This window comes from Carassius carassius, chromosome 40 (assembly GCF_963082965.1).
Source record: "Carassius carassius chromosome 40, fCarCar2.1, whole genome shotgun sequence".
Lineage (NCBI taxonomy): Eukaryota > Metazoa > Chordata > Actinopteri > Cypriniformes > Cyprinidae > Carassius > Carassius carassius.
Window position 1 is genome coordinate 21,234,959 of NC_081794.1, and position 25,876 is coordinate 21,260,834.

Here is a 25,876-nt window from a genome sequence, read left to right on the forward strand (position 1 = left end):
TGTAGCAGAAATCAAAATTGAAATGAGCTCATTTTGTGCATAAAATTGTAAACTTTCTCAGTTTAAACATTTGCTATGTTATCTATGTTCTATTGTGAATAAAATATTGGCTCATGTGATTTGAAAGTCTTTTAGGTTTAATTTTATTCAAATTTAAAAAACGTCCCAACTTTTCCGGAATTCGGGTTGTAGAAATGAGTGTGCTTATCTCCAGAAGGAAATCATGCTGTTCATAATACATTTAAAAAATGTACACTGTGTATGATATTGCGAGGTATGGTATCCTGTTGCACATCAACAATTTTGAATATGGTGTATGGAAATGCTGTGAAGGTATCAAAGCAGATGTTATGAGTAGATACAAGCTCATAATGTGAAAATAATGTGTAGCTGTGCTAGCTAGAGCACCACAGGAATCTGTCGTCAGGGACCAGTGAAAGAACTTGATATGGTTCAGTTGGACACATGACACAAACACAGACGCTGCACCCATCAGTTCAGGTTTCTTTCTGCTACAGTCCATAGTGATGAATGAATGAAGTTGGATTTTTCGTGTGTTTTAAAGTCAAATTACGTAACTTGTCAACAGTGTAGCATTCAAGGCACAATTGTTGATGTAACTTAAAGAATCTTTGAATTGCATGATATGCTAAGATTTTTACTTCTTGTTTGTGAGTTGTAAAGTGGAAAACAAACATCCAGTAATTGGTCTGTTCTTGAAAAGAAAATTGATTGTGATTATTTTTAGTGTGGTTAGTTTGGCTTGGGTCTCTTCCTTAACGAGTTCATTTAGATCTCCGGAGATGTCATTAAACAAGTGCTGGCAAAATAATATAGGCCTACCACTGATATCATCTGTGTGCACTCCAATCTGTCTAATTTGTTTCAAGATTGTTTTTACAAATGGTCTCTATAGGCTTGAGTTTGCTAGTCACAATTGTTAAGATTTGGTCAGGGCAAACACTGATGGAATAGATCACCCAAAAATGTACATTTACTGAAATGTACTTACCCTTTCAGGTCATGCAAGATGTAGATGAGTTTGTTTCTTCATTACAACTCCACTCCATCAATTAAAAATAGATTATTGCAATACTAAAATACAAGTCCTCTATCCATAATATTGCTTTATCCAGTGAATAAGTTATTTCGTCTGAATCAGGAGAGAAATATGCACAAGTGAAAACAGTCCAAAACATAAAATAGTAATCCACCCTTTTGTTTCAATAAACCAAGAGTGAATCATATGTTAGTAGATTTTAAATGTTTTTATTTTTATTTTATTTAACTGGGATTGATACGGTGCATGTCTGAGAGCTGTGTGCGGGAGACAACATCCCACTGTCGCATTTCATCACTCAACTGCAACAACTGCAGCGAGGTCTCAGAAAAACATTCAAAATGTCAAAATCCAGCACCAGATCTTTATTGCATATTTATAGAAGCAAATATGTTTGGAGATGATTCCAAAATTACTTATTAAATGTGGAGACAAACATTGCCCATATGAGACAGTTTATGATACTAATTACTTTTAATAAAAATGTTAATCCCTGCTTTTTTCCTGTCAGTTAGAGAGTGAACATCACATAAAAGTTTTATTGATGCATGCAAATCCTTCAGAGCTGAATGTAAAACATGCACAGAGGATTGCTTGAGCATACACATCTCATGAGAGCATTAAAGAAATATTTCACCCATCGATCATATGCTTTCAAACCTACGTTTATGATACTTTAATAGTCCTTTTCTGATTTTAAAAGACATAGAAAATCTATGGCAAGATTTGTGTAAATCTTCTTTTGTCTTTGTGGGTTTGGAATGACATGCGGGTGAGTAAATAATGACAGCACTTACTTTTTTATTTCATTCCCTCCAGACAGGCTAACAAAATAATAGGGCTCAAGGCCCATTGATAATCTGCATATGTTATAAAGATTATTTATTTATTATTCCTACATTCCTAACTCTCCCATAATTTCCTAACAGTTGTTCCATATAGATTGTTCTGTGACCAAAAATATTAGAGACTAGGGTTTGTGTTTGTTCGGTTTTTATACCACAGGCAGAATTTCATGTCACCCAGGTGTTTTTTAACACCTTGTCAAATGAAATTGTGGCATGATAAAGCAGTCCGTTTGAATCCTTGGGCCATTTCCAAAGAGAAGGATTTCTGAGAAGTGATGTGGACATAGAAAAAGAAGAAGAAAAAAATGTGTGTCCAGTCCACAACCCAAGTTCTGTTTTTTCATTCCCAGAATGCTTCTGGATGAGTTGTCAAACTTTATAGCCCCATGGCAGGAGAAAACACAGTTACACAGATATTCCAGAATTTTTCCCTGCTCCCAGCTCAGGCATGACTGCATGGAAAATGTCAGTGGAGAGCTCCTTTGTTATGGTGAATAGTAAAGCCTTTAAAATCGAAATGTACCTGAAAGCGGAGTCTGGAAGGCTGTCTGCAGCACTATTTGTGTAATTATGTTGCCAGGTTGTGTCAGTCACTGATGGCCATGAAATTCAGAAGGCTAGAGGGTTTGTTCTGATGCCTGTGTTATTGTGCAAGGGTTGATATTCTGACATAGGAAAATCTGAATTGATGCATAAGTGGTGATCTGCATCGAAACCGTAAGAAAAACAACTATACACTTAATGAGAATATTAGATATCCAGCATAATGAAACCAATTCATAACCTCGTGCCACACTACTTAAATTATTTTGAACTGTGTGAACTAATTTTGAAATATTTCTACTTATTTTTGCCATCAGTCTTTCTTTGGTTTACATTCTTCAAAATCCTAAAAACAGGTTAAATAATATATTGACTCCTAGATTTCCAGTGTGCTCTCCGACTTTGAACCTCACTGCATATTGCAGAGCAAAATCCGACAAAGGACATGTTGGATGCTACAGACGGATACAGCAATTTATTGCCCTTGGTCAAACGCGTTACCATGGTGCTTGGTTAGTGCTGGTCTGAGGGTCGAGTCTTTTAGCTCAAGGTGCTCAGAGCGTACAATGTAATGTGATTGAAGATCCAGAAGCTTTAAAAACCAATCTTTCCAAAAACTGGCTCCCAAGAAATTTTTTTATCTCATGTATTACTGATTTGGGCATCACTGGTTATTTGACTCAACATTTTTAGACAAAAGAACGTATTTGAAAAAATGTACTTTCTATAACTGTTACAGAACAACCATGTGAGCCTTTATTCATGCTAGAATAGCATCTCCATAGCCATCTTCACATGATTACGTGATGGATTCCAATCAGTGCTGATTGATACTAGCAAAGCCTGTTCTAAGAAACATCCAAGAACTATTATTAATGGATTGTATGGAGAATCTCCTGCAGAGTTTTTTCTTTACAATTTCATCGTCTTCAAGGTTAATGTAGTGTACGCCAACTCACTTTCCAACCCCTCCTTCTAGTGCCCCTAGTTCAATCCAGCGTAAGGTCTGCATTCCTGCTAGGAATTTTCTGGGATGTTTACCTCCAGACTTCTCTCAGACGTTCTGTCCTGTCTCCCCTCCCCTCCTCCTCGTTGTGGCGGTCTCTGGCAATGCCTGCTGGATTCCTTCGTGTCTATCACTCTAATCAGGCGGCCAGACTCATTACAGAGTCCACTTAGTCATGCGCCGCCAAAAAGAGAACTTGCCTGCTGTCTAACGGGGGAGAGCTATTTTCTTTTCATTTGGATGGGGTGTGGTGGTCTAGTTCGACAGACTTGCTTTCTACAGGTTTAAGTGTGGCCTTATATGAAAGTTTACTTCATTAAGAGACCATAAGGGGGCAAGCTTGCCCTCTCTCTGCCATGACGGAGCCACTGTCTAGCCCCAGGTGATGAGCGTGGGACAATTTCAGAACAATTTCAAAGCCGTGTTGCACCCAGACGTCGTAATAATTTGGATAACAATGTGCAGCAGCCTAGTTTGAATCTCTGATTTCAGATGTTTATGAATGTCTTGTTTGTGTGGGTGGAATTAATTTAGCTGCACATTAAGAGGGAAAAGAAAATGCCAGGGCATCTTACGAAGTTATGAGAGGAGAATAAGAAGCTGTGAATTTGATGCACAAAACTTTTATGTTTTCCATGAATTATTAATGTAATCCATCAGTTACCATAAAGTATAGATTAAAGGTACAGTGGGGTTCAAAATTGCAAATGAAAATGCTTGTTATAAGTCTTTTTCAAATTTTTAAAAACTTTATTAATGCAGTTTATATTATCAGCATAAATATATGCATTCAGAATTGCATTCAAGCTGACAGAAATCCACAAGTTTGTAAAAAATCTGATGATAATGTATTCCATCATGATTTGAATCCGATTTTGTCCCATGATTAGTCTTTTGAAAAAAATAACAGAATCTTATTTAAATATTTACTTTTTTTCTACTTTCTTGCCATTTCTAATATTAAAATAAAACTGTTATTTGTAGATTTACATGACAGAAATCACCAATTTTCAGTTTTGGACCCTACATACCATGGCTTTGCACATTTCATGCTTGCATTTAGGTGCTTGATACATAATGTGTCAGTGAACCTTTTTAATATGTTAAAATATATGTGACCTTGGACCACAAAGTCAGTCATAATGGTACATTTTTATTATTATTGAGATTTATACATCCGAAAGCTAAAAAAATAAGCGTTCCACTGATATGGTTTGTTAGGATTGGACAATATTTGGCCGAGATACAACTATTTGAATATCTGGAATCTGAAGGTAAATAAATCTAACTTTTTTTATCTAACTCACTTTTTTTGCGTTCATTACCATTGTGCGTTGTCACATGAATTAAAAGTACAAACATTCCCTGTAGTCTCTCAATTAATATAAGCTCCAAAAGCTGCATGTATGATAATTATAAAATAATGCTGTGTCGGGTAGTTTTAGATTGAATTTAGAATGTAACACTGCAGGACGTGTCAACCATCTGCATATAGAACAACACAAGTTAATTAATATGTTAATGATTGAGATCATTTTCAGCCATATATCACCACTTTAAACGCACTTTCACACTTGCATAACAGCTTGTTGCAAAATATGCTTCAGCTATTGAAGCTTCAGTCTGATAACCCAAGAACTGCTGGTAATCATTGTAAAGGGAACACTGATGTTTTTCACACCAGGCCGGTGCGTTCCCTCATGACAGCACCCTAATGAATAATGAAACGGCACTATTTGCTAATGTGTTGCTGAACGCCCGTGCCATATGAAAGCCGGTTGTCACCTAGACATATAAAATGTTTGCGCAGGCCATGAATTTCAGCAGTCACTTAATATTGCTGCCACAAGGATTGGTAGCTGCCAGGACCGGGCTGCCAGGGGCATCACCACAGCCCCCTCTTCCTCCCAGACCAGAAGCGAGATCTGGGCTATGAATGCTAGCATTGCTCCCCTAATTGGGCCTGGGAGAGGTTTAACAACCATGCTACAGTTTACTCTACTGACAAATAGAAAAATAAAGGCCTTGTTCAAATTAGCACAGTGAAGTGAGAATTTCTAGAAGCCCTTGACTGTCTTGGCTGTCAGCTCCGAGCTTGCCTAACCTAATCTACAGAAAGAGGTTATTTGAGTTCAGTTCAAGCTGCTCACTTCATTCATTACATCCAGAGCTGAAAACAGGCTTCAGTTTCAGCGGAGTTTGATTGTTTAAGCTGGTATGAGAAGGGTCAAGAAGCAGAGTTCAGAGGGCAGATAAAATAAACTGGCCATCCATAATGATCCTCTGGCTGCTAAGAAATTAGCATTTAAATGCCCTGCCATCCTCTATGCATCTTGACTGAGCCATATATAGTCAAAGTGAACTATTGATTACAGTAATTTGAGGTCATACACCTCCGGCTTCCTCATGGGCTGCAATTATAGCTGCCCTCACGCTAACTAATTTGTCCAATTAGCACGCTTCCAAACACCGTGTAGGTCCTTGATCTGTATTTAGTTATTTTTTTTAAATGTGTCATGATATGAGATGACAACATTTACATTTATTCAAGTAGCGGATGTTTTCATTCAAATAGACTTGCAAATGAGGAATGTTAGAACACAAAAGATTCTGCCTTACAGCATTGCATTTTTCTCTTGGCTGATTTCTGATTAGTTTGGGGACAAATAGCTTTGACTGGCTCAAAGGGGAGTAACTAGCTTAAGTTCATCCAAAAATGAAAATTCTGTCATTAATTACTCACCCTAATCAGTCTCCTCCTCGTCACCCTGGTGCGATTTTGGAGAGTATCACATATGTAAATAACGTATGTATGCAGATACACTTTTTACATTCAAATCAAAGCTTAAACAACGTACTGTATCCGTGTACATACATTGCATATGTTTTTTTCTCTCCAAAATGGCGCCAGGCCGCAGGAGACGTGTTGATGACTTTATGTTTTCTTTGTGCACAAAAAGTATTCTGTAGCATCGTAAAATTATGGTTGAACAACTGATATCACATGGATTATTTACTACATTTCTGGACCATGATCATGTGAGGATTCTTGCTTTCTATTGGAGGGTCAGAGAGCTCTCGGAATTCATCAAAAATATCTTAATTTGTGTTGTGAAGATGAACAAATGTCTTACAGGAATTTTCATTTTTGTTTGAACTATCCCTTTAAAGTGGCTTACTCTTTCCCTTTAAAGTTTGCTTAAATAGCAAACCAGAAACAGTGTAGCTTTCTGGTAACAAGTTACTTTTTCACACAAATTGTGAAATTTTTTTAGTTAGTACTTGTGCTGGTCAGTCCTTTAAGATTGTTCATATACATCTATGCATTTATCATATGTAATTGTACTGATAATTATAAGTGAGTGGTTAAAAATATATATATTTTTTCATGCACAAGTGTTTTTTTGACCAAGAATACAATAAAACAATAATATTATAAAAATTTAAAGTCTAAAATATCTGCTTTAATATAGAGGTAACTCTCACACACAAACAGCCCCTTTCTCTCTCTCTCTCTCTCTCTCTCTCTCTCTCTCTCTCACTCTCTCTCTCTCTCTCTCTCTCTCTCTCTATATATATATATATATATATATATATATTGATCGATAATTAATTCAAATAAAGGCAGTAATTCATTCAAATAATCAAATTTCATCTCTACAGTATGTCTGATTTGAAGCAGGCAGAACGCTAGAGCTATAATGAGCTGTAACTGTTGAAAATAACCATAATTTGTTACCTTTCCAGTCAAATATTGCGCTACAAAGATCATTAACATGATAATTAATAATAGTTTTATTATAGATTAGATAGATTAATAAGCGGGATAATGCATGGCTAGCTGTGCATTAAATGATTTTTAAATGATTTTATTGCACAATGTGGAGGCAAAGAATCAACCGACGTGAAGCAGAGTTTCAGATTAGCTGCCCCATCACTGGTTAACACATTCTTGATGTTCATGTGAAAATCAACGGTGATGCAGCAGTGAAGAGAGATTTAGTACATGCCGCTGTGGCAGAAGCAGGATTCGGTATTGTGAAAAGAAGAAATGCTGTGGTTCTTATTGACATCTTTATGAAGGGAAATGGTAAAAGCAATCTATACGTAAGTCCTCACTTGTAAACTCACAAGACCAGATGCCTTTCCATCCAAGCAGATATTTTGGGTTGGTGAATGCTTCCGTTTCCTGTCTGCCAGTGTTTTAGGTTCTGATGTGAGAGTGTTTGCTCCCAGTATTTATCTGTCTACCATATGCACAGCTGCGACCCGTTTTTTTCTGCTGTGTGGAGGTGTCAGTTTTAGTATGAGCTTTCAGACACCTGCTTTATAGCTTGATGCCTCACTTTAACGCATTATTATATGAATGAATGAACTCTGTTTTTGCTGTTTGCTTTAAGGTTATGTTCAATCTTCAGACCTGTCAGATTCATAGGATGGACAAACTTTTAGTAGAGCAGTGTTCCTTCAGTGTCTGCTCTGCATCACAGACCATATCAGTTTGTGTTTTAAAGCAGTTACAGTCCTTCCATGCTCCTTTTACTCCCATAGATTGACAGCTGTCGCCCCTGAACTGTCGTATTAGCCCAGAAGGTCCACTGACATAAAAAAAGAAGCCGCAGACATGAGCAGCCCTGTGTTGTGTTCCCAATAGAGCTTCCTGAGTGTGACATTTCACCAAAATCAACAAGCTGTCGATAGCAATTCTCTCGATTAGAAATCTCAAAGCCGCTTAGCTCAAAGAGCTGGTCGGTTGGCATTTGCTGCTCTCAGACATTTTGCTGTGTTCACATTTCCACACGGTTCATTTCTGCTGGATTTTGTTTGATCTGGTTGTTCATATCAAAAACATGGACTTGCTGAGTATGAATGAAGTCTTAAAGAAAAACTCCATTATATTTGAAAATAGGCTCATTTTCCAACTCCCCTAGAGTTAAACCGTTGGGTTTTACCGTTTTCGAATCCATTCAGCCGATCACCGGGTCTGGCGGTAGCACTTTTAGCTTAGCTTAGCATAGATCATTGAATCTGATTAGACCATTAGCATATATCTCGCTCAGAAATGACCAAAGAGTTTCAATATTTTTGCTATTTAAAACTTGACACTTCTGTAGTTACATTGTACTACAATGGAAAATGAAAAATTGTGCTTTAATCTAGGTAGATATGGCTGGGAACTATGCTCTTGTTCTGGTGTAATAATCTAGGAACTCTGCTGCTGTACCATGGGTGCAGCAGGCGCAGTGATATTACGCAGTGGCTGAAAATAGTCCCCAGCTACTTTGTGTAGTTGCAGAGCTGCTAGGGACTATTTTCAGAAAAGTCAATAGACTTAATTTCTTGTAATTGCAGATTTGTTTCAAAATGTTTGTCTTGCATTTTATTTGTCATAATTGTGACTTTAGATTTCACATTTGCAACTGTAAGTTTATTTATTGTAGTTCTTGTATTTGTGACTTTATAGTTTACAATTTGACCTTTTTCAGTGTTATTGTAATATTAGGGAGATGCTAGTTCTATATTTTTTATTCATATTAATAGTTTTTATTAATATTCTGGATAAGGTTTTGTTTGGTGTTTTTTGTCATTTTAATTAGTTTTTATACTAGCATACTTAGCATACTTTCCCAAAAGAACGCGCCGAATGTCCAAAAAGGAACCTGTAACTGCTGACTGCTCTACGCCCCTCTACTACGAGAGCTTTAATGATAGCGGTTGCCAGATAACAATAGTTTAAATCTCCGAATCAGAGCTCCACTGTTACAAGGATACATTTTCTGCCCGGTGTTTGCTTATTTTAAGCAATCTGGCAACCATGCGCACGTGCTCACTCCTCATTGCGGAAGAGCCGCTGACGATAATCTGAAAACACTAACAAGCTGGAATTGAGCGATCTAATGAAAGTGTCGTTCAGCCGGTCTGTGTTCTGTCGTGAGATCTCAACTGTATTGTTTGCATTTGTGATCGCAAAATAAATGCACTCGACCGCTGATGTTTGAATAGAGAAACATAGGCTATGGCCATTTGGAATTACTGTTGGGGAATTTCACTGATATGTTTACCAGTTTCCATAATATAGACAGAGAGAATGCAAAAGTCTTTGGTATTCATTTATATGTATTTATATATAAGAAATAGCTATGTGCTTCAGCAACTAGCTCCCCATCTAAGAGGGTTTTTAGTGTCAGTAGGAACATAGTTTCATGCCACAGAGCTTCTCTTAAAACCACAGACAGTTGACAGACTTGTGTTCTTAGCTTAAAAACTTGTAAAAAAAAAAAATAAATACTTATCCTAGTTGCATAGTTTAAATTGTGAATTGCATGCACTAAAAAGTTGACAGAATGCACTTTCTGTAACTGTTACTTAATTTGCACTGCTTCAGTTACATATAGGCCTACATGTATTCATTTAATAAAAAGCAGTAAGTGATCTCTTGGTCTAGATTTTTTAATTGCTTAAATTAGCTGTTTAATCTAAATAGTTTTTTTTTTTTAATGGGCAAAAGAAAATCATGTTTTATTTTTTATTATTTAAATGCAAATGCAAACATATGTATTACACAAAATGTTTCTTTTTTTCCTTGATTAGTCAACTTATGTGCATGCAGCATAGCATAGGTTTTATTTAAACATTAGGATTTTCATTTGAACTCAAACTTTAATAAGGACATCTATTTTTAATGTGACCATGTTGTGACATACTGAATGTGTTGTTGTTTAAGAATTTGTTAAATCTGACCCAAAAAGGCATCACTTACACCTGCCATATCGAAAGTTTCTCCCATTTCAACAAGTGGTTCATTCATTCTAGCATGAAAACTTTACCCAAGGATTGTATGACTTTGTGTATACACCTTGTATCAGATATTCAGCATTTACAGTATGTGAAGCGTCTAACCTGTCAGGAAGAGTCGTTTATGGAAATGTTGGGGAATTGGATTGTCAGTTTTTTTTAACTAATTACACTCTTAATGATCATTGTCATTCATCTCCAGCTGATTTCATCAATACGCTATGTGAGCAGATAAGCAATGATCATGGGGGACTCAGTCCCTCTTGGATAGATTCACGACTCTTCACGCTATGAGCTTTGTTAGGAAGCATGACTTCAGTCACAGATGCTGCTGGGTTTGGAATAGAACATTGTGTACCTCACACTGTGGCAAATGTGTCATCCTCAATGGAAATTGATTCAGCTTGTTTTGAACATCTCGGTTATGTGAGTCACATCACATACTGTAAGATGTGTTCTTTCAGTGTTTGACAATATGCTTTTCTTCCTTTTGTTCAGGAGAAAGAGGTTCATGTCTATTGAACCTTTTGTCTGTTTTAACCAGAAGAACCGTCTGGACAGTGTAGCAAGTGTATTTTCTTTCTTTTTATGTCAGTATGATATATAGTGATGTTATTTTGGTGCAGATATTGATTGAAAAAGTATTTTAAACATCCAGTGGCACAAGCACATACGATATTGCTTTGCAGATCCTCTGCAGGTCTACAGATAATTATTTCTTAATTGCTCATTTCTTTAGTTTGGTTATTTAAAAGCTGATTGTCTTCCTGTATAGGCATTCCTGTTTCTGTTTCATATTAAAGCTAATTAAGGGCTCCTTTCATGAGAATTAACTTTGAATTAACCTTTTAAGAGTTGGTTTCCTTGAAGAAATTATGCAGTTAAACCAGAGGGCACCAATCTTTGAGTGGTGTGTGAATTGAGGAAGCAACTTCTCCTGAGAGTATGCATTTTCAATTTTACTTTGACACCATTTCTGGGTATTTAGCACCATTTAAGGTTCTTTAATTGCATTGAAAGTTCCAACCTTTAACATTCATGGAACCTTTCCATTACACAACAGGTTCTTTATTCGTTCTTTAGACACTTTTTATATGTTCTTTGGGTTGTACATTAAAGAAAAATGGTTCTTTAAAAAAAAAAAAGATTATTTTAAGAGTGTATTTGCTTACTATTTATTAAAAACTACTAAAATTTAAATATTAGTCAGATTAGGACACTTTTAAGGTTTATCATTATTATTTTGCTCCAAAATAATACAGTACAATCAATAATAGTAATGCAGCAAATGCATTTTGTGTTGCTTTTATTTGTCACTACTGTTTTTCATCTAATATTTTTTGTACTATTTGAGTTATTCTCTTCACCTTTTTTTTACACCTTTAGTCATCAATTCCACAGGTGTGATGATGGTTGCAGACATGAAAAAATATATCTAAAACTGGCTCATTCACATTTCATGTTTCAGCTGTTTTAAGATTCAGTCATGACCAAATTGTGTGGTAATTTGTTTGCTTTATAAACGGTCCAATTAGTTTGACCCATTCATATATATATATATGTGTGTGTGTGTGTGTGTGTGTGTGTGTGTGTAAGAACATAATGTACTGTACACTGTAACAGGTCAAGCATTGTACAAATCTATTTTTTGCATGCTTCACCAATAATACTTATGACATTTTACCTTGGGTGAGTTTTGTGCATTGACAGCTGATTGATGTAGTCAGTTTTAAGCAGTTGTACATGACGTTAGGTGTCAGATGAAAAGATATGAACATCTACAGGAAAGTATTTTCAAAACTATCTAAAACTACAAGTATTTTAATTTTCGAAACCTATTCTCGAAGGTTGCTATGACAACAGTGAGACTGCCATTCCCAAGCGTGAGGACACAGTTTCTGGGAACAGAAGTGCTTTGGTGTCTGCATTGATTACGGTGTAATTAGAAAATGTAATATTTCTGTTTGGCGTTGTGATAGTAGAGAGTGTTAAAATCATTTACTCACCTCATGTAAGCAACGAGGGGCCACATTTACACATCTGTTTTACGCATCGGCGTGTCTGTTGTGGAATTCTAGAATATTAATTCAGCCACTTCAGTTTCATGCATTTTTGTCATTTTGCCTTCATAGGACTTAAGGGTAATTCAATAAATATACAATCTAGCATTAAAAGTTCATAATTATGTAACATGTAATTTTCTTTCTAAGCTAAAGTTTTGAACCTTTGAGCAAGTTTTATGATTTAAGAATTAATCTTATTATAAAGGTTAACTTATAATTAATACTAATCTAAATAATATTTAAAATCCTACTTTTTTGTACATTTATATTCGCAGAGTCTTGGAGCCACTGGCAGATACGAAACCCATAAAAAGTAAGTGGTTCATTTTACATACATTACCTTCTAAAACTCCATGCAATTGCCAGAAATGAATTTTCATGTCATATTGTTCAAAAACCTGCAATATGATGTAAGTGTAACTACAGTTGCCTAATGAGCTCGGTATGAATGCTTTATTTATTTCTTAATAAATGCAAGGAAGTAGAATTCTCGATTTCTGGTTTAAACATGTTCTGACTTCAAAAACAAGAAATCAGATGGTCTTGTTATCAAAGAAGTTTATACCTGTTTATTTTGTGCTCTTGTTATTGTTATCCATTGTGTTCCAAACTGCAATTTTTCATCTAATTAAAATGCATAGAGAAGCATTGGTTTTATCAATATGAATCCATGGGGGTTTATTTAGGCATAGAAACCATTACTCAGAAGCAGCCAATATTCAAGAGTGTTATGTATGCTATTTTTAGAACATAATTGGCTGTTCTGGTCACCTGCTCAGATTGTGCTTTATGAAGGTTTGCTTTGTGACATCTCAACCTCACTGAACTATCTGCATCATTTACTGTTTGATCATGTATTTATTTATTCATTTATCCTATGCAATTTATTCATGAGCAAAAACAATGCATTTGCTGAAGAATACATTGACATTCTAGGTCAACAAAATTGAAGGTACCACTTTCTGACACCATATTCTCAGCTTCTAATCCATTTTGTTGTAGTGAAAGGGAATTATTGTTAATATAACACCTAGAAATTGTGCTGGGTTCTGTGGCAATTGCCAGTGTGTAACAGGCCTACAGGTGTTTGTCATTCATTTTGAAGCAGTTTTATTTTTACAGTCAAGTATTGTATTCAGCTCAACACAATAATACATTTTCTCCAGTCAGAAGAGCCTCTTATGAGGTTTTTAAACCCATAATCTGTCAGTTTGTTTGGGTAATAGTGTATTTGCATGCACACATCTAATAGCTGCAGAGGGAAACTGTTTTGAATGCTTTCCCTTGGTGAGAAACCGTGCTGCCTGCAGTGTGAATCAGTGGAGCCCATGGTATCCATTAAGAAATATGGTACTAGTAGCGTTGCCATGGAGATCAACTCAATGGAAGCTGCGCTTAAGCCTCAAGAAGACATAATCAAGTCCTTTGGCTTTCATTCCAGAGATATATGCTGCAACAGTGTGGTGGTGATACACTGTATTGTTTTGCAATTTCATGATTCATATTATTTCAACTTTATTAAATAATGGCAACACTATGGTATAGGGACCAATTCTCACTTTTTATCTAGTTGCTTATTAGCTTGCCTATTAATAGCATATTGGCTGTTTATTAGTATTTATAAAGCACATATTAACGGATAAAAACCCTACAGTAAGAAAGTCAATCCCCTGTTGTCTCTTCATATCAACATATTTGTTTACAACTTTTTGAACAGTTTTTGCTTGATCTGTTCATTTCTTTCCTATTTCAGCTAAGATGACTTTCTCACTGGAGAAAGCAATATTATGATTAGCGGACTCTTTATTAAGCCAGAAGCTATGGTTTAAAGTTATAAATGTCGTAGTGATGCATTTGTTTTTTACAAACAAGCAGCTTTTCATTTCACAAGATCGGTGAATTACTTGCAGATCATTCTGATGTTTTTATCAGCTTTTTAGTTTCTATATGATGGCTCCCATTCACTGCAGAGCAAATGATGTAATGTTAAATTTCATCTACATTTTGAATGGCCTGAAGATGGGTACATTTTCTGCAATTTTTTCAGTTTTTGCTGAACTAGTCCTTTAAGTTATTCACTAAAAATCTAGTTTGACAGCTGTGGTCACCATTCACTCTCATTGTATAGAGTAGAACAGCTTAAACTCCATTTGTGTTCCACAGAGAAAAGAAAGTTGTACCAATTTTGAAAGACAAGAAAGCGAGTAAATACTGACAGGATTTAATACTAATAGTAGAGCATTGTACAAATTTCAAATGAAGACTTTATCTTTAAAACAGCAGATGGCTTCACAGACTAAAATAAAAGTTTGAACGTCACAATCATCTATTCGCTTCCGTTGAACAATGATAACATCAGGACCAGTTGTCAGCTGCTTGATTTATGCTCGGTCAGTCGGGACAGTCACTGGCTCACTTTTCACTGATGAATGTACCCTGCTCGTGACACGGAGACTTTAAAGTGATGCTACCAGTCGAAACATTGCTTTTGACATCTGAATTTTGTGCCAAAAAAAGAAGAGTCCAGGTTGTTCTCAGGATGAGTTGTACTTTCACTGACACAAATTGTTCTTAATTATAGTTTGGGTATGTAGTCAAATTGAGACTGACTCAGAAATCCATGTTGCCCACACATAGAGGTAACACTTGAGTTTGTTAAGGAGGGTTACGTAAAGATCTTTTTAATGTTTATATAAGCTTTATACGACACTTGACTTTTATACTCTGAAGGATTGAATCACATTGAGTCCTTAATCGTGTGCCAATAGTTTAGCTGAACAAATTTAGTCATTAAAACACAGTCACAGTTTGCTGAACTAAAGTATTATTAAATTTTGTTGCCTTTAGTGGGCGCCTTCAAAATTCACCCAAAAATGAATATTCTGTCATCATTTACTCCCCCTTGTGTTGTTTCAAACTATGTCTTCTGGCGAATAAAAAAAGATATCCATACACTGGAAGTCAGTGGGCTCCAATTTGTTTAAATCTTACTTCAGGGCATACAGGTTTGGAACGATATAAGAGTGAGTGGAGTTTGTTTTTGTTGTTAATTTTTGGTCAAGCTATACATTTGATAAGTATTATATCCATGACCTTGGAGTTTTGTGGTACACTACCCTTTAAGCTACACAAACATCAACATTTTATTTATAAAATCTTGCAGACAGTTGATAATTCACTTTGCTAGTTCTTGGAACATGATTTTGGCTCTAGTATCCACTTCCCACTTTTTCTGTTCATAGCAGTAGCTGTTTCAAGACTAATCGACATCCTACATATGGTTTGCTCTTAGCCTGAGGAATCGGCACACGATATCGTGGATTTGACTGCCAGTAAACAGTATTTTTAGTTTTTGAACAAAATGCTAATAGAAACCAAGCCTCCAAGCCCATACCCCCGATGAGATGTGTGTCTCAGAGCTGTTGTCGTGGCCTATGTTTTGCCTGCCATGCAAATGGAACACTTAGCCTTGAGCTGCAGAGAGGAGCCGTGCACAAAAGACTGCTGAGAAGAGAGCACTTGCTCTTTCACGCCGTCGTGACTTGGTATACTGCCTTCTGATTGGCTGTGCGTGCGCTCCTCTCATAGCCCCCTTTCTGCTGGTTTCTTGTCTTTCCATGAGTCGAAATATCTGGAAGCAGCTGCAATGTGAGACAACTGGATCAAGTTGGAGATGACATGAGTTTAGAAGTGGTTTTGTGATAGCTACAACTTCACATGAAGTTCCATGAGTACCCATGAAGCCATTTCATGCTTCAAGCAATTGGAACAAAGAAGCAAGGGTGTCTTTTTTATCTTCTTCCATTTGCATCACTGGTTCTACCTGTTTTCACACCTTCCTTTTGTACTTTTAGTCATCCTACACCTGCGCTTATGTATCGTTACTTGCTGGCCTGGTTTCCTTATTGTTTCCTTCTAATGTCACTTTTAACTTCCTCTTGATTTTAGAAAGAAACCAAGCCCTTCTTAAAGGAGCCACTGTATGTTGACAGAGTTATTGGTCCCAGTGCTGCCAAACATGAGAAATTGATTTTTATAAAGCGTAATGTTGCACAGAGGTATTCCTGTAGGCCACGGTATGCAATAGCACTGTGCAAAAGTAGCAGTAAACATTCAAGAAATCCTAATTTATTCATTTATTTACTTCTTATCAGAAATTGCTTTGGGCTGAGTGCTGCACAATGTTGCTGTATTTTATTTATTTATTTATTTTCTAATACCCTTTCAAGGATTTCTACTGATAGGAACCGATGACACGGGTATCTCACTGTACCATTAGTGTCAGTATTCATTAAGCTTGTGTTCCCTGAATGCTCCCATGCAAGATGATGAGAGCTTTGCTTTTAAGATGCGTCTATGGAAACAGCTTTGTTCTGCAATCATGGAAAATGTTCTATATTTTTGCTATTTTAAGAGGCCGACCCCTTATGGTGTAATTTCCACATATATAATTTGAATACTGCATGTGTGACAGTTTTAGTCCTGAAAGCATGTGTTGAGAAGTAGTTTTAAAGAGATTAATATATAAATATTTTAAAATTCAAGTTTAGCTGTGTCTAAAATTGCTGTTTTCTTCAGTATACAGGTACAGTATATTAGGTGCTGTGTGTACTTTATATAAAAAAATATTTTATAATACATTATATCATTCTATATTATGAATATTATGAATTTTATATATTATGAATTTTTTTAGGATTGTAGGATTTACAATTTCACTCAAAAGGCTGAAATATACTGTAATAATGTTTTAGTTTGATCAGTTTAATCATTTTTTACAGTGATAATACTGTTTCTCATTTATTATATAATCGTACAATTCCCAAAACAACAAAGCAAACAAGAACATTTATAGTTTTAAGAAAGGTTCACGTAAAATAACGTACATATATTAACATCAGTAAATTTGATTATTAAATCTGATTATTGATTTGTTCTTTCATAAAGAACATGTGCCATACAGAGAATAGTGAATGAGTGAGCAATTTTGGACACAACATTTCATTAATATTTCAATTTATCTAAACGTGAATATAAAATATTAGTGTTGTTTATAAGGCATATGTTTTTGTTTGTCAATTAGCATAACCTAAAAAAAAAAACAGCAGTTTTAGTAGAGGAACCCAGTAAATTGCAGCGTCTGTGGCTGTACGACACAAGTTTTATGTTAGATAAGGAACAATTGAAGCTGTCTTTCATGGTGGCATATATTCATTGGCTTTAATAAAGAACACACCCCTAAATATTTTAGCTGGATACCATTGTCAAATTGCAGCCATTTCTATTCACCTTTTTGCATCACCTTATTGTTTTCTTCTCTTTATCTCCTCATTTCTTCTTTGAGGTGTCTTTCTCTTCTTAGAGGTTTTTGGTTGAATTAACACAGGATGGCATGTATGTGGTTGCACTGTAGAGGTGGGTGAGAGTGTAGTAGGAAAAAGTGTCTTGTCTGTCACTTAGCTGTCAGTCCATGTGGTCGTGTGAATCATCCCCTTTTCTTTCTTCAAACATGTCTTTATCTCTAGCTGGAATGGTTGGGTAAGAGGGGATGCACAGAGGGGATTCGTCATCAACGTATCTGTAGCTACAACTACATTGAAGGACTGCCATTAGCCCTTCTGTGTTCAGAGACCATTTTGCATAAGAAACAAATGGCTTGAGCTATTCTATGAGAAATTAAAGCTTTCGCTAATATGCAAGTAGGTGGAGAGATAATAAGCCATATTAGTATGATATTCCTTTTTCCCCTGGAGACCCATTTCACACCATGTCACGACTATAGACAGAGTGGAATTACAATTAATCTGAGCACATCCTCCCACAGTACATGTTTTTTGTTTAGTGTGTGTTCTTCGAAATCTCCTCTGTTAGTTAATGGAAGTGTAATTTTCCATTGGCCGTCAGAGACAATAAAAATCAGGGCATGCTTTTGTGCACTAGGGCACTAAACACACAGTCAAGCATTCCAGCTATTAAGTAAGTATTAATGGATTAAAAGCATTACATGCGGTGATTGAGCACTCATTCTCAATATTGCTTTGAAACCCAAGGGTCTTCACAAATACAAAGACACAAACAACCTTTTTTCCATAATGTTCTGATCATTATTATAACAACATCAATAATGAGGGGAAATTAGGACATGTTCTAGTTTGAATATGCCTAGATTAAGTTGGAGCATTATGCATTTTGTCCTTTGGCCACATTTTATATTGAAGAGTTCAACTAGTCACAATTGAGATTTCAACAGATTGCTTTTGTGATTCATGTTTACTGGCCCTTTTCCAATTGAACTGCCTTACTGCTACTGCCTACATAGGCAGCTGCTCCAATGGACACTCAAAAGTAACTGATTTGGGTAAAATAGTTAGAAAGTTCAAATTAAAAAGTATTTTTAAGAGTGTATTTTAAAGATTATTGTATATAATAGATATACTTTTTAGAAAAAATGTATGTGCATTATGTATACACATATAAATGTATGTACTACAGTGTGTGTGAGTGTATATATATATATATATATATATATATATATATATATATTCTGTATATATATTTATAAAAAAATAATTGAATTGAAATGGTATGTGTATATATAGATATAAAATAAAATGTAATTAAAAGGTATAATGTATGTATGTGTGTGTGTGTGTGTGTGTATATATATATATATATATATATATATATATATATATATATATATATATATATATATATATATATATATTTATATAAATACAATTTATAAAAAGTATTATTTTTATAATTTATTAAATAAAATTAAAAATAGTATTATATTTAAAATTGATTTAATAGAAATAGTCTGTTGGAATATATTAATAAATTTTAGTAAAGAACACAGCCCTAAATCTCTGTTGAATAATGCGGTCAAGTTTTAACCCTTTTCTATTCAAAATTTTGCATCACCATATTGTTTTCTTTTTATTGATAATTAAGAAAAAAAATAAGAGTAAAAGTGTATTTATTTGTGTATAGTTATATTTTAAAAATTATTACAAATAAAATGAATTTATATTTTGTATTATTTCTATTTTCCAAGAATCTGATATAAAACTCTGGCTGGTTGGGCTCCTTATTATAAAATCGACATAGAGGGGGAAACATAATCTTTATAATTACACTGTCTACCTTTTGGAACAGCGTTCCTGTGATGTCTTAAAATACCGTGTAGCTAGACAGCTCAGTTCGAAGCAGCAAACGTGTGCACATGGGAGGTGAATCACCTGTGGATCCAGCTCAGATCCACTCATGACAGTCAAGATGCCAGATTGTTGTTGTGTTGGGGATTAGATGCCTGTTTCTGCAGATAAGACAGAGAATGAGACAACTGGAGTGATTATGAGAAAAGAACAACAGGTCCCCCCACCACCCATCGTTTGCACAGCGTGCTCTGGGCATGCTCAGTAGAAACTTGCGTTAAATGCCTGTGTGCTTTTGTTGTCTGTGTCGCTCATCCTAGCGCCTGCAGAATGCCCCTCTCTCCCCCTCCCTCTCTCTTTCTCTCTCTCTCCCTCCCCCCTCCATCTCCTCTCCTCTCACCACACATTAGCCAGCCAACACCGCGGCGAGATGCGCGTGAAGAGGAGAGCTCTGGTGAACACCTGGAACTACGGGCGACTCCAGAGCAGGGGTGTCTGTTTTGACCCTTTCCCTCTTCCTGTGCCCTGAATCAAACACGGTCCCACATCTTACCGGACTTTCTCTCATCAGATCTGAGAGTAGGATCTCCCGACTGGCTCAGAGACTCAACCAGAGGCAGAACGATGCTGCGTTGATTAAGGATTTCAGACCCCTCTTCCTTTTCTCTGGCTCTCTGGGAAGCTCTCAGAGCTTGGACAGGTGAGTTGAGTTGAGCATCTCTTTCGCTCTCGTCCACCCGCAGTCACTCACTGGAAGTGTACTTTTCTGACAGTACGATTCTCCCATTAAGTGTTGCTAAAATTACCCACCACCCCCTGCTGTGTCCCACAGGTGCTTGTCATTCATCCTGGCAGCTGTCTTTTCCTTTTTTGATTGGCTTAATTGGATTTAAGGCATAACCCTAGAGCACCGCTCCAATTTGACCTCTCATTTCGCTCGCTCGATTACTCACTGGTGTCAGAAGCTTCACTCTGGCACTGCAGAGTGCATTGTTATTAGTGCTCTGAGTGGGTGTTTGCACACCCAAAACTGCGGACAAGAAAAAAACAACAGGACACTGCCTTAATGTCATGTCTGACAGGATTATAGACTGCTGGGATGAGAAATGCCACACAGATCCCCGTCAGTTCAGAGCTTTTAAGGAGAATGTCAATTAAGGACAAATTTGATGTCATTGCTAAATTTATTTTTTATTTTTTTAGTAAAGGTGTTGGAAGGGCAGCTGAGGGCTTTTAGTTCTCATATTTATTTTTGCAACAGTATTTTTTGCTCTGTTCAGACTGTGTGTACTCATGCCAGATGTTTTGGCAAATGCAGCAGATCTTGTCTTTTTTTAGGAATTTATATTAATTGTTTTTACACGACATGGAGAGATTGATCTTTGATATAGAAGTGTTACTCGTCTGTGGTTACATAAACTGCAGACAACTTACTAGGCGATCAGAACAGTCTTCAAAATATTCATTTACAAATATATACATTTTCGGGATGCAGAAACACATTTTTTTTTTTAAACAGGATTCTCTCAACAGCTACTATAAATTCACTGTCTGGGTTTACTGTTATTCTTAGCTCAGAATTAATTGATTTCCTGGAGGATTTTATTATGGTATAAGGACATTGAGGAGATCTGTGACAACCAGACTATGTTGACCTGCAGTGAGTCACGGTCTGGCTGCAATTGTTAATAAAATTGTCTGTTATGGTTCACTGAGCGATATCAGTTTTGACATTGACTAGTAATGCCATAAAATTAATCTGACAATTTTTTTTTTTTAATTCTTTTTAAGGAATGTAGTTTATGCCTATGAAATCTTTTAGGCTCATCAAAGCTTTTTTTTATGTATTTGACAGAAAAATACAGTAAAAACAGTAACAATATTGTTACAATTTAAAATAACTGTTTTCTATTTTAACATATTGTAAAGTGTAATTTATTCCTGTGAAGACAAAGCTGAACTTTCATCTTCAGTGTCACATGATTGTTCAGAAAGAGCTGATTTGCTGCTCAAGAAACATTTCTTATCTCAGTTTAAAATAGTTGTGTTGCTTAATTATTTTTGTAGAAAACTTAACAATTTTTGTTCAGGATTTTTTAAATAATTTACATTTTGTAACAATGTAAATGTCTTTACTTGTAATAAATGTAATGCATTACTGCTAAATAAAAGTATGAATTTCTCTAAAAAATCAGAAAGGATTATTTAGAAGTCACATATTTGCCTTTTCTTTTCTTTTTTTTTTTTTTTTACTAAATACCTGTGCATCAGTATGCAGTTATTTTGCAAGTATTTTTTTTGCTTGAGCTGAAGCATTAATGACTAACCAGTGGCCATCTGTCACCAAGACACTGCTGACTTGGATATTATCATAAACTGCATTTCGAAACACATGCTGCAAATTTATTTCAAGTGCAGACCCTGATGTAGCAGGCATCACACCTAAATGTGTTTTGTCTGTTCTCTTTCCCTTCTCGACTCCATAGGAACTTCTCCATTAGTATGACCCAACAGATGCAGAACCTGCAGCTGACGCAGAATAAGAAGGGGGCGGGACCCGCCTCCCCCAGCGCTGCCAAGCGCCTCTACCGAAACCTCTCTGAGAAGCTCAAGGGGAGCCACTCCTCCTTTGAGGATGCTTACTTCTTTGGCCGATCCGACCGTATCCGTAAAGTATCTGTGAGTAAAGAAAATGGGTATCAATAATTCTTCTTATAATAAAAAGCGGACATTAGTCGACATTTACATTTATATTCTGTAGAATCAATTGATGTTAACATTCAGTTGAACATACACATGACATGTTTTAAACTGGAATGACATTTCGGGTGCTCACGAGACCGTCAGCGCCGTTTCATGCTCTCAGGACTTCCTCAAATGTCACTGATTATATAGAGCTAGATCAAGCAATCATCTTGTTGACTCAAGTGCCCGAAGACATCCTTTATGTTTTCATACATGGATTTAACTCACAATTGAAGAGGAGAAACTCAACTGCTGTAGCTGTTAGATTAGATGAATTCGCATTTGAAATTACTAATAATTATTGCATTCGTTTAGTAATTTCTGTGCCTACCTTCTGGTGCATGCCTGGTTACCATGCATCTGTGCTGGTAATTGTAAGGTTTTATAGGTCAAACCCATGAGTAATCATCCATGAGCAATCTGTGCTCTTTTTCATGTTTTCCGTTCTGATTGTTGGTGAAAATCTGTGAATGTTTTTAAGTAATTTAGAGTATTTTCTGTGATCACAGTTAACGTATGCACAAACATCCAAAAATAAGCCATTAATAGCTTGACTTTCCTGAGGACCATAAACATGTCTGTGTAGTGCATTGAAAAAAATGAGTTGTTCAAGCATCTTATCCAGTTCAATACAACAACACTAGATAAACAGATTGCATAAGTCTATTTACTTAACTAATGATAGATAGGGGATAATTTGATTTTTAAATTTTTCAAAATACTATTAAAATGATTGCAAAACTAATGCTTCAAATACTTCATGCTACTTATGACTGGTTTTGTGGTCCAGCTTTACATATATCATACAAATATATATAAAAAGTGAGCAGGTAACTGGTAGAAATTTTTAGCTAGAATTCTTTTAATTTTGGGCATCCAGATTTCTAAGGAAATCAATTGAGCTTTTGAGCCACAAATTTAGTTCTAGCTTTCACTGCTGTTGTACAGTTAAGCAGAGATTTTAACCAAAAGGGTGCACTGGGGGGACTGTTCCTGTAATAAGTTACTGTGTAAGTGTCTGCTAAATGACTACTCAGAGTATCATGAGTGCTTACTGTACCTTCAACTTTTTTTCTCTCCTCTCAGAACATTCAGAGCAATGAGGCTCTGTTCGAGGCTGTTGAACAGCAGGACCTTGATGCCGTGCAGATCCTGCTGTTCCAGTACACAGCTGATGAACTGGACCTCAACACTCCTAACAGTGAAGGCCTGACGCCTCTGGACATCTCCATCATGACCAACAACGTCCCCATAGCCAAACTGCTGCTCAAAGCAGGAGGGAAGGAGAGCCCTCACTGTGAGTATGCATATTTAACAGCGACAAGCTTTAAACATCCAATTCCCTCAGTGTGTCTAAAGTGTTTCTTTATTAAAGAGCGACTAAACCATCCTCAATATTCATAATGTAATTTGACTGTAGTGAATCAATTAATTAATCTAGTTCTTTGTGAAATTTTGGCATAATAGTTTTCACCAAAATAGATTTTATTTGATTAAAGTCTTGTGTCCCCTCATTAAATGTCAGCTGTTGCATAATGCTATATAAAATATTACAAATGACAATACTGTATATTAGTACTATACTAGAATACTAGTATTATATACATATGTAGGCACACAAACACACACACACATACGTATATATATATATATATATATATATATACATACACACATGTGAGTGTATACATACATATGGCCACATAGATACACACATATATGAACACACACACACACACACACACACACCAATAGACATGTCTGTGTCTGTATGTACAATCCGATTTATTAACACCTAAACAAATTATGTGATGAAATTTTGCATATTTAAATTGTATATATTGTATATATACAAAATAAAAAAAAATTAAAAATCACTTTAGCAATAAAATATATATATTTTTTTTTTTTTTTTTTTGGTAACAAATGTGTATCTGTTACTTAGGTTTTTATTACTTTTTATTATATTATGTTACTTTTGAATGTTTTGTTTATCATCACATCTTCCCCAAGAAATAGAAGTGAATTCTATGTGGCTTCACCATCAAAAGGTTTTTCTTGCGTCACACACTCCTGTTTAGCTTTGGCGACAAAAAGCAGATGCTCTGTAATTGGACAAGCTGTTTAGAATGAAGCTGACGATAAACAGCCAAAGTTGAGGGTTTGGCACTTTGCTTTAGGGGCTCGTGTAATAATCGCCTCCAAGTTGGAATACAAGAATAAACTTTTCCATGACAGCTGCCATAAGCACTCATAATTCTACTTTAAACGTCGAATGACATCTGTCGTGACCACTAACGAGTTAATACATTTTGTTCATTATGTAATATTTTGGAAATCACATTGTACAGTGTCACAGAATAAAACAATCATTGTTGTCGTTCAGGTATTTTGCATTTTACCAAACTATTTCTGTGACCAACAGTGTGGTATTGGGTTTTAATGCATCAAGAACAGATCTGTTAAAAATATCTGCACCCATTGCCCTTGGATTAATCAATAGCATATTCAGTCCCTGAGTCTTTGGCAACAGTAGAACAGGTGTTTCTTACCTTGAAAGACATGGAAAAAAAAGTCCTCCAAACCCGAGCGCTCGGTGCAATCATGAAAAAGCCGAATGTTGTCTGAGACCAAACAGGGAGCACTGTACTGCAGCCGGAGCGGGGTCGGGGTGGGGTAGACAGCACATGGCATCCCTCAGAAAAATCTTAACAAGGTTTGTCGTTTAATGGTTTAACTTTTCCAATGGTGCATGTAACGGGGGGCAATTATACTAAGTGATTTATTGTACCCAGGCTGCAGTTAAATTTCAAAACATTTCATCGTGGCACAATCCAATCCTTGTAAACAAACAGAAAATAAACATTGCCTTATTTTCCCCTCTTGGGCTTTCAGCATTATATTTATGTCAGGCCAGAAGTGCCAAGAAAATCAATCAGCCAGACGCCTGACAGTTTGGAGGTCCGACCGAAAGGCTGAAGTTAAAGCATGTTTATGGGCAGGACTGGGACCCATAATGCCTATATTTAGGGCCGTCCCAAAGTCCCGACAATGCCAACTGTGTGTGACAGTGCAATATCAGCCAGCTCGCCCATTAATTTATAGTTTGTTCAATTAACCACATGTAGTGGCCAGATGTCAATCTTCAGAATACAGGAAATTGCACCTCAGGACTGCTAATATGGCTACCTTTTCCACTGCGCCGTGGACCCCCGTGTAAGACCTAGGCTAGGTTAGACTCTTTTTTTTTGAGTTGACAACACACACTTTATCATCTCCCCCGGAGGGCTCTCGTCTCCGGGGGTTCGGGCTGGGCCAGTGAAAGAGGGTTTCTTCAGCCATGTATTTATTTGTTTATTTTGCTGTCATGGTCTATGACTAAGGCTCTGAAAGAAAATGCAGTAGTATTCACGGCCTATGAGGAGGACTGGTCAGGCGGTATTCATTTTTACCGTGACAAATCTATATGGCCAAACACAGTCCTGTGTGTTCCAGACGACCGACGACTACATTCATCCACACCTCTTCCCTTCACCCCAAACGGCTGACTTCATGTGCCACTGTGCTGACACAAGAAGTGTGAACTTGGAGAATTAATGGTAGTGTAATGGACTTCCTGTCGTTTCAATCAGGGCTTTTATTTTTGGTTCATGTAA

The 25,876-nt window shown here is 36.2% G+C and overlaps 1 protein-coding gene across 1 annotated transcript in view; it reads left to right on the plus strand.

Moving 5' to 3' along the window:
- The window catches only part of ankfn1 (ankyrin repeat and fibronectin type III domain containing 1), a 77,292-nt gene that overhangs the window by 21,038 nt on the left and 30,378 nt on the right, over window positions 1-25,876 (plus strand). Inside the window, exons 5-8 of the mRNA XM_059532573.1 lie at window positions 12,591-12,628; window positions 20,047-20,175; window positions 21,962-22,154; window positions 23,307-23,517. Coding sequence (XP_059388556.1) covers window positions 12,591-12,628; window positions 20,047-20,175; window positions 21,962-22,154; window positions 23,307-23,517 — 571 coding nt within the window. The remainder of the gene's footprint in view (window positions 1-12,590; window positions 12,629-20,046; window positions 20,176-21,961; window positions 22,155-23,306; window positions 23,518-25,876) is intronic.